This window comes from Aspergillus alliaceus (assembly GCF_009176365.1).
Source record: "Aspergillus alliaceus strain CBS 536.65 unplaced genomic scaffold BDW43scaffold_10, whole genome shotgun sequence".
Classification (NCBI taxonomy): domain Eukaryota; kingdom Fungi; phylum Ascomycota; class Eurotiomycetes; order Eurotiales; family Aspergillaceae; genus Aspergillus; species Aspergillus alliaceus.
Window position 1 is genome coordinate 439,266 of NW_022474693.1, and position 16,161 is coordinate 455,426.

The 16,161-nt window shown below is 49.6% G+C and overlaps 4 protein-coding genes across 4 annotated transcripts; 2 read left to right on the forward strand and 2 right to left on the reverse strand.

The window, feature by feature from the left end:
- Positions 1–2,367: 2,367 nt before the first annotated feature.
- Positions 2,368–3,908, reverse strand: BDW43DRAFT_16868 (class I SAM-dependent methyltransferase). The gene is made up of 3 exons (XM_032038703.1): positions 3,556–3,908; positions 3,297–3,413; positions 2,368–3,219 (listed from the first exon to the last, which is right to left on the reverse strand). The coding sequence occupies exons 1-3, from the start codon at positions 3,638–3,640 to the stop codon at positions 2,525–2,527; spliced, it is 897 nt and encodes a 298-aa protein (XP_031902824.1). The 5' UTR covers positions 3,641–3,908; the 3' UTR covers positions 2,368–2,524.
- Positions 3,909–4,391: 483 nt separating this feature from the next.
- On the reverse strand, positions 4,392–9,507 carry BDW43DRAFT_298567 (putative nuclear migration protein (ApsA); the record flags this gene model as incomplete). The annotated part of the gene is made up of 3 exons (XM_032044576.1): positions 4,392–4,468; positions 4,534–9,046; positions 9,103–9,507. The coding sequence occupies 3 exons, from the start codon at positions 9,505–9,507 to the stop codon at positions 4,392–4,394; spliced, it is 4,995 nt and encodes a 1,664-aa protein (XP_031902825.1).
- Positions 9,508–11,285: 1,778 nt separating this feature from the next.
- Positions 11,286–13,003, forward strand: BDW43DRAFT_268774 (U2-type spliceosomal complex subunit CWC24). The gene has a single exon (XM_032041156.1). It carries the CDS (start codon positions 11,419–11,421, stop codon positions 12,430–12,432), a length of 1,014 nt encoding a protein of 337 aa, XP_031902826.1. The 5' UTR covers positions 11,286–11,418; the 3' UTR covers positions 12,433–13,003.
- A 1,060-nt stretch (positions 13,004–14,063) lies between these two features.
- On the forward strand, positions 14,064–16,060 carry BDW43DRAFT_268775 (DUF3431 domain-containing protein). The gene is made up of 3 exons (XM_032041157.1): positions 14,064–14,768; positions 14,830–15,471; positions 15,531–16,060. The coding sequence occupies exons 1-3, from the start codon at positions 14,518–14,520 to the stop codon at positions 15,577–15,579; spliced, it is 942 nt and encodes a 313-aa protein (XP_031902827.1). The 5' UTR covers positions 14,064–14,517; the 3' UTR covers positions 15,580–16,060.
- Positions 16,061–16,161: the final 101 nt, after the last annotated feature.

Genomic DNA, 16,161 nt, shown 5'->3' on the forward strand with positions numbered 1-16,161 from the left:
GCCGGCATCAGGAAGAAATTTAGCGAAATAGAAACATATCAAAGCCCCCACATACTCTGACGAATCATTTGCAGATATTCAGAAAGGGTAGGGCATTTTTTTGAACGGCTTCAGTAAATATCATAGCTTTGCTCAACATGGAGGCTTTGCATCTCGACCGTACTTTCCCACACATACATTTAGTGCTTGCCATGCGATAATTGAATATAAAAGATGGAACACTAGTATCCCCATTCTCAGGTGCCTTACACTTTAATAGAGAGGATCGGTGTAAAAATAGCTAATCTCTTAGTTGCGTTTGGCGCTGTCCTGTTACAGATTGTGTTTAAGACTGAGATTTAAGATACAGATCCCTTATGAAGTTTTGATGGGAATTCTGACAGATGCGTGTTGAGATCGAGAGATAGTCTACTCATATACAGGGAAGGGGAATATCGATCATGTGATCGTCTAGCCCTAAGGCGATATATCGATGAGCTTTACATCTTCAGACCCTACGCCGGAGCCGTCGTTTCTTGAGGCAGTGTGATGATATACACTTAGGCATATATGCTTTATCTACGATCTATATCCAAATTTCGTTCTGAAGATTATTGCTGGGGGTTCGTCACCTCCGGTTTCTCTATCCAAATATTTACCGTCGAAAAAGTCTCTACCATCCTTTACCTTGTCCTAAAATAAATGACAGTCTTTCGGCTGATAACTTCAATCGATGCTTCGCTAAAACTCGAGCTTTGAAGGCTGAAGGAGTAGGTCTCCCTGACAGACATAAAGTGTATATATTCAGTCAGGATAATCTAGACACTAGACAACGTTTCCGAAGTGTCTTTGATCCGGTCTATTTACGCAGGATACTTCAACAACCTGGAGGTAGAACCCTTCGGCACGAATGTATGTAAAATCGACTGGCTCACGTTCCTAATATAAATATAACTTGCCTAGGTCCTTCACAGAAAGGCAAATGCGGGGTTTTGTACACTGCCTCATACTTCAAACTACTCGAGTAGTCCTTTCCAAATGCTTCCAGATTATGTCACCCAGCACAGAAGATAGAGTTGGCAGAAAAACGACTGCCAGAGTCTTCTGTTCCTCACCCTTGCCTACGTCTTCTTTCTGAAAATATATGTAATGGAAAGGGACGGTGAGTACAATTGTAGATCTCCACATCCACGAACACATTCCCTTGAAGCAACGGAACATTCCAATCCGCAGGATCGCAGGCAGCCCGACCCGGGGAATGAGGTCCACCTTCGAGTCAAGGTCAGCTAAGGCTCCAGCAAGCTTCCTCGATCCGATGTTGCATTCCAGCTGCATTATCAAGTCATGCACATCAGTTTGAGATCGCGTTCTCTTTGCCACTAGACGAGAAATACGTATTTGCCATAAGTTATAATTTAGGGAACTGTGCATTATCCTCATATGGCAGCATCATTAGACAGCCTGTGTTAACGACGCTAACAATAAGCCGCCAGCAAGAGTGAAAAGCACCAAGTCTCTTAGTTGCTTCGAACTGACTACAAAAAGGAAATCGTATCAGATTCGCCATGGCTACCGAGCAATAATACATCCCTCGCGTATGCGAGCCTGGCTTTATAACAACCTAACCGGTGGCTTTGAGAAGACCTTGAAGCTCGACCCTCATACGCGCCCCCACCCAGTCCTCGCTCCGGAGAGGTCCACATCCATGTCCTCTCTGCCGGTCTCAACCCAGCAGACTACAGACTTCCTGATTTAAGCTTCGTGACACGCCTAGTGCTCGGCCGGCCAGCTATCCCGGGTATGGAGATTTGCGGTCGTGTAGTTCACACAGGCATCAGTGTCGGGGTCTGTTGAAAGAGATATATGAAGTGACCGAAGGCTGAGAGTGACTGTGAACAACCTTTCTTGTATCGGCGAAACAAAACCAGGTAAGTGAATTCACTTGCTTATCGAACCCTGACAACTATCTTATTTACCTGCTTCGCGTGACCGGGTAAAATCGCAACAATGGAGCATATCCTTCAAAGGGGCAAATTGGGACGAATTGAAGGCTTACATCATGGTGGCACGGCGATTATGTTATAGATAAACATGGCCTGGCTGCCCTTGGATATGCCTCTTTGAGGTGTAACTATGAGACACGACTTTCTCAAGCAGTGGATAGAAGAGCATAACTATATGCATTGTAGTTATATTTGGCCATATGATAAAGGAATTCAACGATCCATTTGAATCCACTATCCACTAGGCATATGTCATCTGCCTGAGACTTTAGGTAATTTTATAGCCATTTCCAATATGCATCAAGGAGAGGCAACGAGTACAGATTTTTACTCTTAGGTCATATCTTCTTTTCTGCGCTGATTGCTTTCAATTTCGATTCGCAGTACCTCGGTTCCAAACAGATAATCATCAGACAAACTCCGCGCACCTCGCCTATCAAGAGTATGTGCAAAGGGTAGACAACCACACAAGTCGCTAGGCTCAACCGAGCACCAATTCATAAACATAAATACCAAATAAGATCCCCATAACTAGCATAAACCTACCCTCTCTTAACAAAAACCCCAGCAATATACGGCATGCAGGTGCTTTCAAACCACCTCTCTACCTCCACAGACTCCCACCCGCCATCCCCTTCTGCAGCACCCCTCAACGCTTTCTCCGTATCCCGATTCATTCGGCAATCCCCCAGATACCAGCTCCAGCCCAAGAGCCCATAAACAGCCTGCATGATCCTTGCAATCACGGACCCCTTCGCCGTCTGCCACGGATTAACCACATGTTCGGCGACCAGAATCTTTCCCCCGGGCCGAAGCAAAGAGTACAGATCCCTAGCGGACTGATCCAGATTGGGAACGGAGCAGAGTACACGGACGCAGATGATGGTGTCGAAAACACCCGTCGATTGATCGATGGCGGTTGTTTCGGCAGGTAGAAGGCCTTCTTTCTGGAGAGCGGGGACAAGTTCCGAGGCGACGACGCTACAAGGGAGAATGTGGTAATTCTCGCCTATGCCTTCAGCGTTGGCCCTAGAGCGTAGTTCCGCGTAAAGGCCGTTGCAGGGCTCGGCGCCGTAGATTGCCTTGATAGCGGGGGAGCGTAAGTGAGGCATTTGGGTTCCTGTTCCCGGGCCGACGTCCAGGACTAGACCTGATGCATGCGCTAGCACAGGCGGGATCAGGTCCGAGGACTTCTGAACTCCGGTTTGGGTTGTTGGGGGTTGGGATTGGATGGTGTCTTCGCGGTTTGCTGTATGGTTTTTGTTAGATTTAGTGTGAGATATACCCGGTTGGGTTGTTGCGATGAGGACTGACAACTAAAGGTAACCCAGAATCGGCCAAAGGCCTCGTCACGAAGTCTTCCGGACTGGAGAAGTGGAGCAAGGATCTCGCCTCGTTTGAAGACAGCTTCCAGATTGACCTTAACATAATCTGTCGGTGCTCATTAGCTTAGCCATGTCTCAGCCCTGTTGGCGATATAGTTTGTATATATCTGTGCATGTTTTCACTATTGGCCGTATGGCAAGCAGAGGCCATATAGGTGGGAGTCAGATACCATGTCAGTTGCACTTACATGACATAGCCCAGAGTAGAAGATATCCAGGTTCCAAAAGCGATTGGACCCATACCTTGAAGGTCAGATCGTTCACGGAAGCCATGGGTTCTGCAGTGATAAGAAAAGGTGACAAGGTATAGCTGCGGGGAAAGAAGGAATAGAATGAGCAGAATAGAATGTTGAGAATATTTATAGATGCGTAAAATACCGGTGAAATGACTAAGCTTCCGCGCTAACTACGGCGTTTGGTCACGGCGGCCATCGCCGAACCACAATTTGAGGTTTCTTGAATTGCTCCATATTGCGTAGATTAGACAAACAGAGTCAACACGGCCAATCTTGCTGTCATTACAGATTGAAGAGACTCGAAGTCAAGATGTGAGAAAAGAAAACCAAAGTAGAAGATGGACTGATGCATGATGCACACAAAATGATGAAGTGGTGGTAGTAAAAATAGGTAAGGGCCAAGCCAAGATGGAACGAACGGCATAAATCAGCTGGGCAATGAGTATCGACAAAGGAAAATGACCAAATCAACAATTCATTTTTGCAAATATCACGAATGAATGACGGGAACAGCCCAGACACCTGAGTGGGGAGAAATGCCTAAGGGGGCAAAAATCCCCCCGATATTAAGAAATGACTATACGTAACGCAGGGTTCCAAGAAAGTACGTCTGTTGGCTGTGACCGAAAAGCAAAAGAGGCCAGGAATGAAATGTTAACATATGCACTCATAAGATTCGCACGCTATGAGGGTAGAGGAAGATGGAAAAGTGGTGCGAGCAATGGCTCAAAGAGGCTTATAGGTGGTAAGGAACGCATCCCCACGGTAGACAGCTCTCATTGGCAGGTTCAGTGATGAGAATGAATCCGATTGGAGCGCGGGCTGTATCGGGTCGTCCTTGAGAGCGAACTAACATCATGCTTGCCTAAATTCAGGTTGTTAGCTGATTATCCTCCATTGTCCAATCCAACTTTGGAGGGGCCTCCTTACCATCGCAGCAAGCACGAACGTTCTCAAGTCCATCTGTCTCCCGTTCTTGCCTCTCCATCATCTGCCGGAGGTCCTCGTCGCTGTCACGGTCGCAGATACTGCCATCATTGATACTAGACGTAGCATAGCCGGATGGGCCTCTTCGGCCGAAAGAACCTTTGATCGTAGTATTCAGAATCGTACTGAGCCGTGACGCAGAACTATTTCTTTGGTCGGAATAGTGAGAAGGTGTGCTCAGGGCCGGAGAGGCCCGCCCAGGAGTCCCGGTGCGGCGCAGAGAGAGAGCAGAGCCCGCACGTTGTTTCGGCCAATTTCGGGTAGTCCGACTCTGTGAAGAAGAGACTGACAAGCGTGGTCTCTGACGCGACCGAGATCGTGACCGGAATCCGGGGTTGAACTCGTCGATATCTTCCAGGTCATTGTTCTCTCCTTCCTCGCCATTCTCCGACCGTAACAAAAGATAGGAGAGTGCATTGAACCAAGTCTCATGTCTCTGGCTAGTAGTAGCGGTAAATCTAATGCGACGACCAGGGCTGACAACTTCCAAACTCCTGCAATGAAGACCTGGAGGGTATGGGTTATCATCAGCGACAACTCTCACAGCTTCAATGGGAACACTCTTTGTTTTACGCTCCGCCTTGCCGGCACTTTGCGGGTCCTTCTCACTCCAGTAAAGTGTACGGGTATATGGATGGACCCAGAAGTAGCGGCGATGCCTAGTGCTAGAAATCTCTCCGGAGACTGCCTTGCGTGTGTACTTCCAGAGGAATTCCCCAATCATGGTCTGGGTAATTGCTTGAATCATGCGCGGATCTGTGCCGGCGCCATATCCATAAGGTCCAACAGCTGGAGTGGATTGCGCGTTGAACCGCTCTTCGATCTCAGAGGCGAACGATGAGACTGAAGATCTCCGCGACACTTGGCTTTCGCGTCTTACTCTAGCCCGCGAAGTAGAAGACCTCACGGAGCCGACCTGAACGGCTGAATCATTTGGAGTGCGTGGCCGTGGAGCCGAGTTTGCGCGATAAGCAGAAGCTGGTGCAAGAGGGGGGGCCATGAGTCCTGGTATGCACGGCTGTTGATCCAGCGACTTCTTCTCAGCGGCCATGATAGCCTCCTTATGGTCAGCAGGTAGAGGTGGATGGCTATGGATACTGGAGACCTGGCTTGCGGAGCTGCCTGGTCGCCAGTGAAGGGATGCCGCCGAAGATTGATGCTGGGGGCGCGGTCGGGCCTTCGGCGTGGCAAAGGGTGAATTGCCTTGCTCCTTGGCTTTGTCACTATCGGGAGGAGACAAGGGCCGAGCCGTAACACGATCCATGAGGATCTGGTCGATTTGCTTGGAAGAAAGAATTGTTTGAGCACCTTGGTCCGCCTGGTTCGCCGATCGCCCCCTTGCATGTCTTGAAACAGCATTGCCAGAAATGGCGCTCAGTGGCGAGGGGGCGCCCCTAGTCTGGCCAGCTCTGTCGTTATCAGAGCTCTCACTTGCTTCGTCTTCGACAACCACGATTGGCAAGGACTCCGAAGTAGATTTATCGACCATAACAGCTCTCGTCGCTGGTGGGGCATTCTCATCGGAGTGCAGGGGTATGGGAATGATGGCTGCAGCTGGTGTGGACTTGACAGGGAGCGTTTCGACGGAGCGGATTGTAGAAACGGATATTTGCGGTAGAGGAATCTCACGCACCTGAGGTACGATCGGCTCGGTGGACTCGGGGGGTATAAAAGATACGGTCAGTTCTGGAGCCTCTTGCCCAGCTGTTAGGTGATCCGCAACCATTCTGGGCTCCGGGGCTGGTTCCGGTAGCGTAGCCGCAATAGGCTCTGTTTGCTCTGAGAATATCGTTGACACCGCTAGGCCAGGGATTTCGGTGTTCACAGCGCGCTCCGTAACTGAAACTGAAGGCTCGGGCACGGGTTCCGGAAGAGTCGCAACAACAGGTAAAGTCTGTTCACATAAGATCGTCGAGACCACCAAGTCAGGAATTTCGGTGCTTATAGCACGCTCTGCAGCAGAGACTGAAGGCTCTGGCACGGGCACATGCACGGGTACAGGCTCACGAAGAGTCGTTTGAACAGGCTGAGTATACTCAGCGAAGATAGTCGAGAATGTTAACTGTGGAGTCTCTGTACTCGTAGCACGCTCTGCCACCGGAATTGGAAGTTCAGGCACAGGCTCAGGAAGCGTTGCCGTAACAGGTTGGGTTTCCTCGTAGAAGATTGAGGAGACAGCCATTTCCGGCACGTGCTTCGGCTCCGGCTCTGGGACGATGGCGGAAACAGGCTCTGTATACTGCAAGGAAATGGCCGACAAGGTCATCTCCGGCGGCTCGGGAATTGGGGCGGCAACCGGCTCGGTCATGTCTCCGACAAGGTATGATATGCCCAACTCAGGTAGTTTGGGTGCTACAGGAATGGTGTCCTGAGAAGAGACAGGAGACACGTCCAGCTGTGGTAGCGTAGCTGCAGGAACACTGTCCTCTCGCTCTGCATCTGCGGTGCGCCCATCCGAAACAGTCTTGAAAGTGGCTGGCACTTGATCACCAATTTGATCACCATGTGGCTCAGAGGATCTCTGAGGGGGAGCCCACTGCGTCGCAGCATGCACCAACCTCGGCTGCTCCTTTGTTTCAGTCGCATTCTGAGCATCCGATGTCATCTCCTTTGGTGTTGCGAGGACATCCGAGTGATTCTTGTCGTTCACAGTGTGAGTACTAGCCGGAATGCTTGGTTCCCAGGGGTCAGTCATCACGCCGGAGTCTACCATTGCAGGTCTAGCCCTGGCATCCAATGTAGCCTCAGATGGTCTTCTCGAATCAGGCATCGACAGAATTCGAGGTGTAGAATCCGTGTCGTGCTGTATCGGGGGACCAAACTCTCCCTCTTCATCTTCGTCGCCATCAAGTTCTGCGAGTTCTGCGAACAGGCTCTGGCCTTCGGAAACTGCTGACATCTGTGTGAAGCTCGTTGCCGGGGACTCACGTGAGCTAGATGGGCGGCTAACAGAGGCCATTGGAGCCTCCCCGGAGGGTCGAATCCTCCTCATCACGCTCCTCTTCTTCCTAAGACGGTACCGAGGAGTAGAGCTCTGGCTTGGCGAGGGGAAGATGCCATCAGAATCCTCATCCTCGTCTGCCGACGTGGAAGCAGTGCTATGGTAGGATTTCCGGTCACGAGCCTTTGCCAGAGTCAGGGATGAGACACGAGCACGAGGAGTTCTCTGAATACGGTCCTCTGTTTCCGTTAGTTCGTCGGTGTCGGTGCTGTCATCAGCCATGCTCTCGACGCCCGTCTGGAAAGCTTCGCTCTCTGTGGTTGTCTCTCGCTCGTTGGCGGTCTCAAAAGCATCGTCAGCTTCTGTGGCAGTGTGATAGGCATCACTAGGCTCTTCCGAAGTCTGCAGTTCGGTACGGCTGCGGGAGGATCTCAGAGCCGCCTTATGCGACGGGCTTGTGTCCGTAGCATGATCTTCCCAATCGGTCTCATGAATTACCTCCTCAACCTCTGTCGTACCTTTCCTTCCAGCGCCTAGCAGGTTCGGTCTCGCAGCCTTGCGCGTATTATCGGGCTTGGTCTTCTGGCGCTTGTTGGATGGGCCGGCCGGGGCAACAGCTTCGCGACGCTTCTGCTCAACCTCGTCACGTGCTTCTTGCAGCATGCGCTTGAGTTCAATCTTTTCAGTTTTCTCACGGTGGATGGTACTCTTGAGATTCTGGATCATACGGTGGGCATGCCCCAGGGAACTCCGCAATGTCTCAGTCTCCAGTTGATTGTGGCGCGGAGTGAACTTGCTGGGCGATGGCGGCGGTGAATTGTCCGGCGTTCCTTGACCATCTTCATCAGAGTCATTGTCTCGAGCAACTTCCCGTACGGTCTCCGCTTCCTGCTGACGAAGACGCATCGCCACCGCTCTGGCGAGCTCTTCATTCTGCGAGTTTAACTCCTCGACCTTCTTTTGCAGTGCAAGCCTCTCCGCGTCTCCTGAATTCAGGTTCCTGCGCAGGAGGTGGATTTCAGCATCGTTCGCTTTCTGGGCCGCTGCCTGATCCTCGATCAATTTCGCATTGGCTTGTTTCAAATCCTCCAGGTCTCTTTCCAGGGCACCCTTTTCCGTTGTAATGGCACCCAAAGTACTGTTGAGCCGGCTCTCGCGATCGGTAGCATCTTTCACCGCAGAGATTAGTTCGTGAGTTCGAGTCTCCAACGCCCAGTTTTCGTCCTTATAACGCTCCTCGCTCTCATCTAATGCCCGGATCCGCTGCGTATATCCCTCTGCTTCGAGTTCAAGCCTCGACTTCTCCAAGTTCAGGGTTCTCAGGGTCTCCTCGCGCTCCGCAAGCAGTGCCTGCAACTGACGGACCTGAGCTAGAAGGGAGGTGGAGATCTCGGTCGCAAATTCGATATCATGGACACGACTCGACGGTTGGTTTCGCTGTTTTCGCGATGGTACGCTCACCTTGCTGGGAGAGTTCGTCGCTTGGCTTGCAAACAGGGCGGAGCTAAGGGGTGACTGAGCCTTATATTAGTGATCCATATCATGCGTCAGGCGGTCAAGTTTATAGATACCTTCTGGTCAAGAGACGGGGTCCCCAGATGCCCATCATCGCCGCCAGCAAGACGTTTCGGCGCAAGGAACGCTCGCGCCGTCTCCCGGCCAATTTCCTGGTATTCCCTCTCCAGGTCCAGAAGTTTCCGCTGTAGCTCTGGTCCGAGCTGGCTCGCTTCTTGCTGTTGCTCCACTTCCTTCAGCTTGTCCTCGAGTTCCTTCTGCTGTTCAATGAGCGCTGTTCCAAGTTTGGATGCTTCCTCCAGTCTGCGCTCTGTCTCTGCCAAATGAGCCTCAAGGGCTCGTTTCACCTGTGCTGGCGAGGACGCATCCAGGCTGAATAGTTGTTTATCAAAAGAAGAATACCTATGCGATTCGCGGGGAGCTGCCGCTTCGGTAAGGTTGGAAACAAAAGGATCATCCATGATGGAATCACTCTACCCCTCGTCGGTAACACCGGCACTAGAAGCGGGCAGAAAAGTAATCGAGCGCCGATCAATTGGTCCGTCGGTTGTCCTGGTTTCCTAAGGACTGGGATGCAGTTGGCCGTCGAGAACCCGCACTCTCGTCGTCTCGTCCCTCGTGTCGCTTCTCAAGCCCAAGTTATCATCTGACCCGCACCCTAAGGATTTTTTTTTGTTTCAACCTCTTGCGCTCAGATAAGTCAACAAGCCGACCAGCGACCGAAGGACTCACGGCTACTATGCGCCTAGCTTAAATCTGGCGAAAGAAAGCAATGCGCACTGTCGATCGGGGGCGTGGTTGTTGAGAGACTTGTCGTATGACGTTGATGAACAGCAGGATAGACGATAAGTAGATCGGGACCAGCGGCCGTGTTGAAAGCCGCAGAGGCCTTTCCGTTTGTTTTGGATGGGAGCCGAGGATGGAGCACCTCCGATGACACAAACGCGCGGCGGCCGTAAACGCAACCTTGTGCGTTGCGAGTGAGCCAACCACAATAAAAGGGCGCACGGGGGAAGTCAGCAGTGGTGAGTTGGTACCAAAACAAGGAGGAGCCAAAAAAGGAAAGACAACAGAGCTGGACAAATCGGAGAAAGGTGCGATAAGTCGCGCTACGCCATACGGCGCATATAATATTATTATAGACAAGTAAGAAAAAAAAATAAAGATTTAAGGAGTGACAAAGGGAACGTAGTCAAGGAGCGTAAAATAGATTATCAAAGAAAGGAAAAATTAGAAAAAGAGAAAAAAAAATAGAAAAAAAAAAATAAAGAAAAAGAGCTATGGGGTGAAAGAAAAGAGAGAGGTTCCAAATACAGCTGGATGAACAACGAGACGATAACCGACTCGTTGAGCGGGGGAAGACAAAAAGAGAGGGAAAGGGAAGAGAGGGAGAAGGAGAGAAGTCGCACCGTGTGGGTAGGGGACAAGCTGGGGCCGTGCGGGAAAGACAGACAAGACCGACTATTATGATTTAGTAGTAGGTAAGGTACCAATTCCACCTTTCTAGGACGAGAAGTAAGGTACGGTACTCCTCCTCGGTTACGCTCACTTCTAGCAAGGTAGTTGATTAGCAGATACAGTACGGATTACCTCGATAATGGATGGAGTCAATCATAAGTGAGTCAATTAATTCGAACAATGGAGGAGGGGGGGACTCCACGCCAGAAGGGACCACTCGATCTTACCCAGAAACTCCTACTTTTACGTACCAGGCGGTAACTGATCCTCGATCTGATACGTAACCACTCTGAATCGGGGAAGTTACAGTGCTAAGACAAGGCGTTTATCAAGGAGAAGAAAGACAATCCATTATCATGAGAGATGAATCATGAACTGACGTCTCACAAGAATCTTGGTTAACTCAACTGCCCACGGTCGATCTTCCGGCTATCCTTTGAAGTTTATTTTTGTGTCCAACATCCATCAACCACATTTAGATCGCTGACTTGTCCAACGGTTCTTCCCGATCTTCTGGCTTACTGGAAAATTACGCCTTAACCCAATTACTCCCTTAGGTCCCTCTCCCCGATTGGCGTTGTCGGGGTTTGTCTGGTTTGCATCCCCTTCCCCCTGGTTTCGTTTCATCAGCCCTTTCAAATGGGACAACAATGCGTCATGTTATTTCACGTGATATCATGATGTCTCATTTGTCAGCTTTCACGTGAGCGATGCCAAATCGGGAAGGTAAGAACGCCACCACTGCGACGCAAGGCTTCAGATTATACATCAACCCAATTATCCAACTTTCTCGGTCGCAACCGCCCTATACCTAGCATTGAATCATTTTGACGGGTTTTGCGGAATCTGTTCATCATATTTGACACCGGATACCCTACCCCGTGATTGAACCGATCAAAAAGCAAACAGCGACCATGACAGAGGAAACCCAAGTCGCCAACGATGTCCCTCAGTTTTCCTTCAAGAAACGATCGGCCAAGGCCAAGGCCAATTCTCGAAAGAAACCAGAAGCGCCACCGCCGGCCTCTGACTCCGACTCTGATTTCACATCCTCCGATGATGATGAGGGCCGCAGAATCAAACGGCGACGCAAGAATGCAGCAGTGACGGCCTCATCAACATCTAATGCACCCCGGCGGGATGCTGCTGAAGAACAGCCTACGAAGACTACACCGGCTTCCTTGACATCCAGCAATGATGCCACCAAGCAGTCCAACTGGTATGACGACGAGTTAGACGCAAAGAATCTTTTAGGGGCAACACGAGCCCGGCCGGTGTCAGACGCCCCCTTTGCTCCAGATGGTACTTATAAAGGCGCGGCCAACTATCAGTCTTTCATTCGGAAGAACCCCGATGCTCCGTCTAAGCAATTCGGTCCCATCAAAGCCCCGACCAACGTCCGTACCGTGACGTATATGGACTATATGCCTAATGTTTGCAAGGATTACAAGCAGACCGGTTATTGTGGCTTCGGTGACGGATGCATCTACCTTCATGCGAGAGAAGATTATAAACAGGGGTGGGAATTGGATCGAGATTGGGAGGTGAACACTAAAGGAAAGAAAGTAAGTGGGAATGTTGTCTCCCAACGAGGCGACAAATCTGCGAAGGACGACGACGACGATGAGGACGAGGAGCTCCTCGAGAACATCCCATTTGCCTGTATCATCTGCAAGAAGCCATATCAGAACCCGACAGTCACCAAATGCGGGCACTATTTTTGCGAATCATGTGCCTTGCAGCGATATCGGAAGAACCCATCATGTGCCGCGTGCGGGGCTGGCACTGGCGGTGTCTTCAATACTGCAAAGAAGTTGAATCAGTTATTGGAGAAGAAGAGGGAACGTGCACGAAAACGCCGGGAGCAAGCTATAGCCAGGGGCGAGGAAGTCAGCAGTGAAGATGAGGAAGAGGAGGACAGCTCTTAGGGGGCCATCAGTGGACGGTCCAATCTTGTTGTCACTATTAATGGACTCATATCTATTGCAGCTGGTCTGCAAATTGTGTATATATATATCTATGACATGGGAGGAACGCTGAAAGCAGTCCAGGTTGGACAAAACTTAGCACAGAAATAAGGATGAAAATTTCAACGCCCCCAACTGTGGAAATACCAACATTACGTGCTCCAGCTCGTCAGCCGTACAAGTCGAAGACGGAAGTCTGCCCACCTTACGCAGTGCACAAAGAAAGAATATCTTCTTTAGTTACTACTAGGTGCCTAGTGTTAGTAGTAGTACTGTTAGTACAGTAGCACTTCAAGCGCGTCCATGGTATTTCCAGATCGCCTGACTGCTTCTCACTGGTGGGGTAGTGATATTTGCTGCCTAATACTAGTACTCTACCGAGATATCTCAGAGGCATGCATTAGCCTTTTAGCTGAGTAATGTTAAAGTGTACCCTACGGAGTACTGGTAGCTGAGTTCGGTTCATACAAAAGGCCTTGTAGGGCTCATTAGGGGTGAATTGGAGCCAATCCGTTTCCTCGGGTCAATTGTCTTGTCTCTAGCGTAGAAGTTTAGCCGCTCATGGCTACCTTGTATTTATTTGGTTAACGGTTTCAAAATTGGAGTGGGTGGGTTATAGCAAGTTTAGGCAGCCGAATATATTTTCGGTAGGAACAACGGCTGTCTAGACCTAGAACACGTTATGGATACTACGTAACAAAAGAATATCTCTCTTGAGACAGGGAAACAGACAGACTTCACTGCTGTCCTACCATGTTTGGCGACTCAACATTAGCATTGCCACACTTTAGTAGCAATGGCGTTAGAAGGGTTTGTAATGTCAGAGGTACTTCAGATGACTAGACGTTCTGCCAATTTATTAGTACTGCATTTCCCCGGCTCGCTTAAGGATCCGAATTTGGCGTTTGCAGAGGATAAGGAGTGACGCCACGTGCGGTCCATGGTCCTGCTGGCCAATCAGCCCCTCTGATTGGATTTAACCTACAAAAAGAAAAGCTTCCATTGGAAGTGGCTGAGATTCTTTCTTTGATCTCCAACGACTGTGGCTGTGTTGGTTCCATCAGTCACCTAATTAATACCGCACAGGGTTTGGGTTTTTGTAATCTTTCCACATCCAGGGTCAAGGGCCCAGGGTGGTTTCACAGTTTCTCGGAGTGAGTTAATCAGAGAAGTGCTGACGGGAGACACAAATTATAATATATGAGTAGCACTCTAGTTCCCGACTAAGCCTGACGGACAGGCGCCAAGCTTCCCCGCTATGCCCAGCTGAGTCTAAACCACGGGAAGAGTCAGAGTCCCTGAAAGAAGCACAGCCCCCTGGAACCTATGATGAGCCTTTCCACTGTGGTGCTGCAGAGCTTAATGAGCGCTAACGCGTGGCCTAACAGTGGGGATCCACAACTGAACTTACCCCCAAAAGCCCTCCTAGACTAGACTACTATAAGCTACTCTTGTACTAGGTGTGCGATGGGACACCATCATGACTGGCCCAATGAGCATAGGATTTCCATAAGCTTTTGGTCCAATTTGCCCTTCCCCTCGACAACCTTTTTCTCCCTTCTCTGGCTTGTCGGGCGCTTTGGCCTCTCCTTTCTTCTGGTCCTCTGCTATCATGCTGTGTGATATCCCCATCTCTCGCTCCTCATCCGCCAGTTTCTTTCTTTCTTTCTTTCTTTCTTTCTTTTGTTTCTCTTGATCAGGATCGATATTTGCAAGTTGCCTTCTCTGTCCCTCTTTTTATCTATATTTATTTTACTTCTGTTCTCTGATTTATTTTCTTTTTAATATTCTTACTTTTGCTTTCCTTCTTTTATCCCTCATACCAATACCCTCTCTTCGATTGGGCTCGATTGAGCTTCAATTATAGATTCAGTCATCAGGGCCTCTTTTCCTTTAAATATATAATCGCCAGCGAATATTTAAGGTTCTTGGTAACCGTCGACGAGCGAGTTCCTCTTGAACTAGAAAGCGCTTTCGTTGGTGCGCTATTGGATTGTTCTACTTGCGCAAGAGATACCACCCTTCAACCCCAGCTAGAACTTCACAATGAGATGCGGCTTTAGATTAGCATTATGCGCGTGTCTATTGCTCGCCGTCCCGTTCTACCTATTGAAGCTCCACCTCCAAGAAATCAACAGTCAGTATCGCGCAGGCGCGTATATGATTGATTGGCTGAACTCCAAGAAACCACATCATGAGGGCTTATCCCATTATCATGCGAAGCAGGGAGACAAAGTCATCGTGATGGCCAGGCTGGAAGAAGAACCTACCGACTGGGTCGAGCAAGAACTTCCGGAGTACGATCCCCATACAATAGATTTGTTATGTTTGGTTGCTAACGCACGTTGCTTCTTCAAGCTGGCAGCATGCGATCTACATTGTCAATCCCTCGAACAAAACCAAAGCAGATAAACACAAGCTCAAAACCGCCCTCAATAAGGGTCACGAATCTATGGCCTACCTCACGTATTTGATTGACCATTACGACCACCTTCCTTCCACAATCGCTTTCCTCCACGCCCATCGCTCAGGCTTCTTCATGGCATGGCATGTCGATGCGCCGTTGCACGATAATGTAGCAGCAATGCGTGCTCTACAGCTCGATTTCGTCCAACAAAACGGTTACGTCAACCTTCGGTGCAATTGGGACCCCGGATGCAAGGAAGCGCATCGCATCAACCTCCATGTAACAGAACAGGTCTGGCGGGAAGTATTCGAAGGAACTAGCACCCCGCCCCTAAACTCGACCACTTCGCCCGCCGTAGCAGACGATGCCTCATCAGAAAGTCGACAAACTCAGAAATTCCTCCAAGCGCCCAAGCTCGTCGGTGCTGCATGCTGTGCACAATTCGCCGTGTCACGCGACCAGGTGCTCAAACGGCCCCGGGAGGACTATATCAAGTTCCGACAATGGGTCATCGACACAGAGAAAGATGACGCGAGCAGCGGACGGGTCATGGAGTTTCTCTGGCATGTCATATTCGGCAAGGAATCCGTATAGTAAGTGCCCATTGCACCGAAGCATCTGATAAAAAAAACACTAACATAATTTCCTCCAGCTGTCCGGACACGGAACTCTGCTACTGTCAAGTTTACGGGAAATGCTAATATACACATTTTAATCACAACTATACTGTAAATGCAGCTACGGCTATTCGATCCTGTCGGTTATCTCGTAGATATCTATACAATCTATCCCCATTTAAAGCTTTTGGGCATACGTGCCAGGGATTGGAAAGGCGTTTTTAGAGGGCTTGTTCGGGCTTTTCATTTCTTTGCAGTCGCGGATAGATTCGTCCGTTTTGATATACCCATCTCAATCGCTATTGCCACTGTTCGTTTCGATAGTCCCACCGTTATGATTCTAAAGTATGTAAAAGACACAGTTTCTTTCGTCCGGTGAAGGCTATGCTAAAATTCAATCATTTATAAGAAAATTGAACGTTGAGTCTCTCAGCGCTTTCCATATCTCCTTCACTTCCCCCGCCTTTTCTTCCATTCCCACCTTTCCATTTCCTCCTTCCCAGAAGATCTTATAGAAAGAGCACTTTGTCAGTTACCATTCAGTTATATTGATATACAGGCTTTTGTTTCTCATTTCATTGACAGTGCTCTACTTCGCTAAAGTGTCAAGGGAAGGTTCACAGCTTATATTGCTGGGATTAGGGCTAAAATACATAGGCAACATTG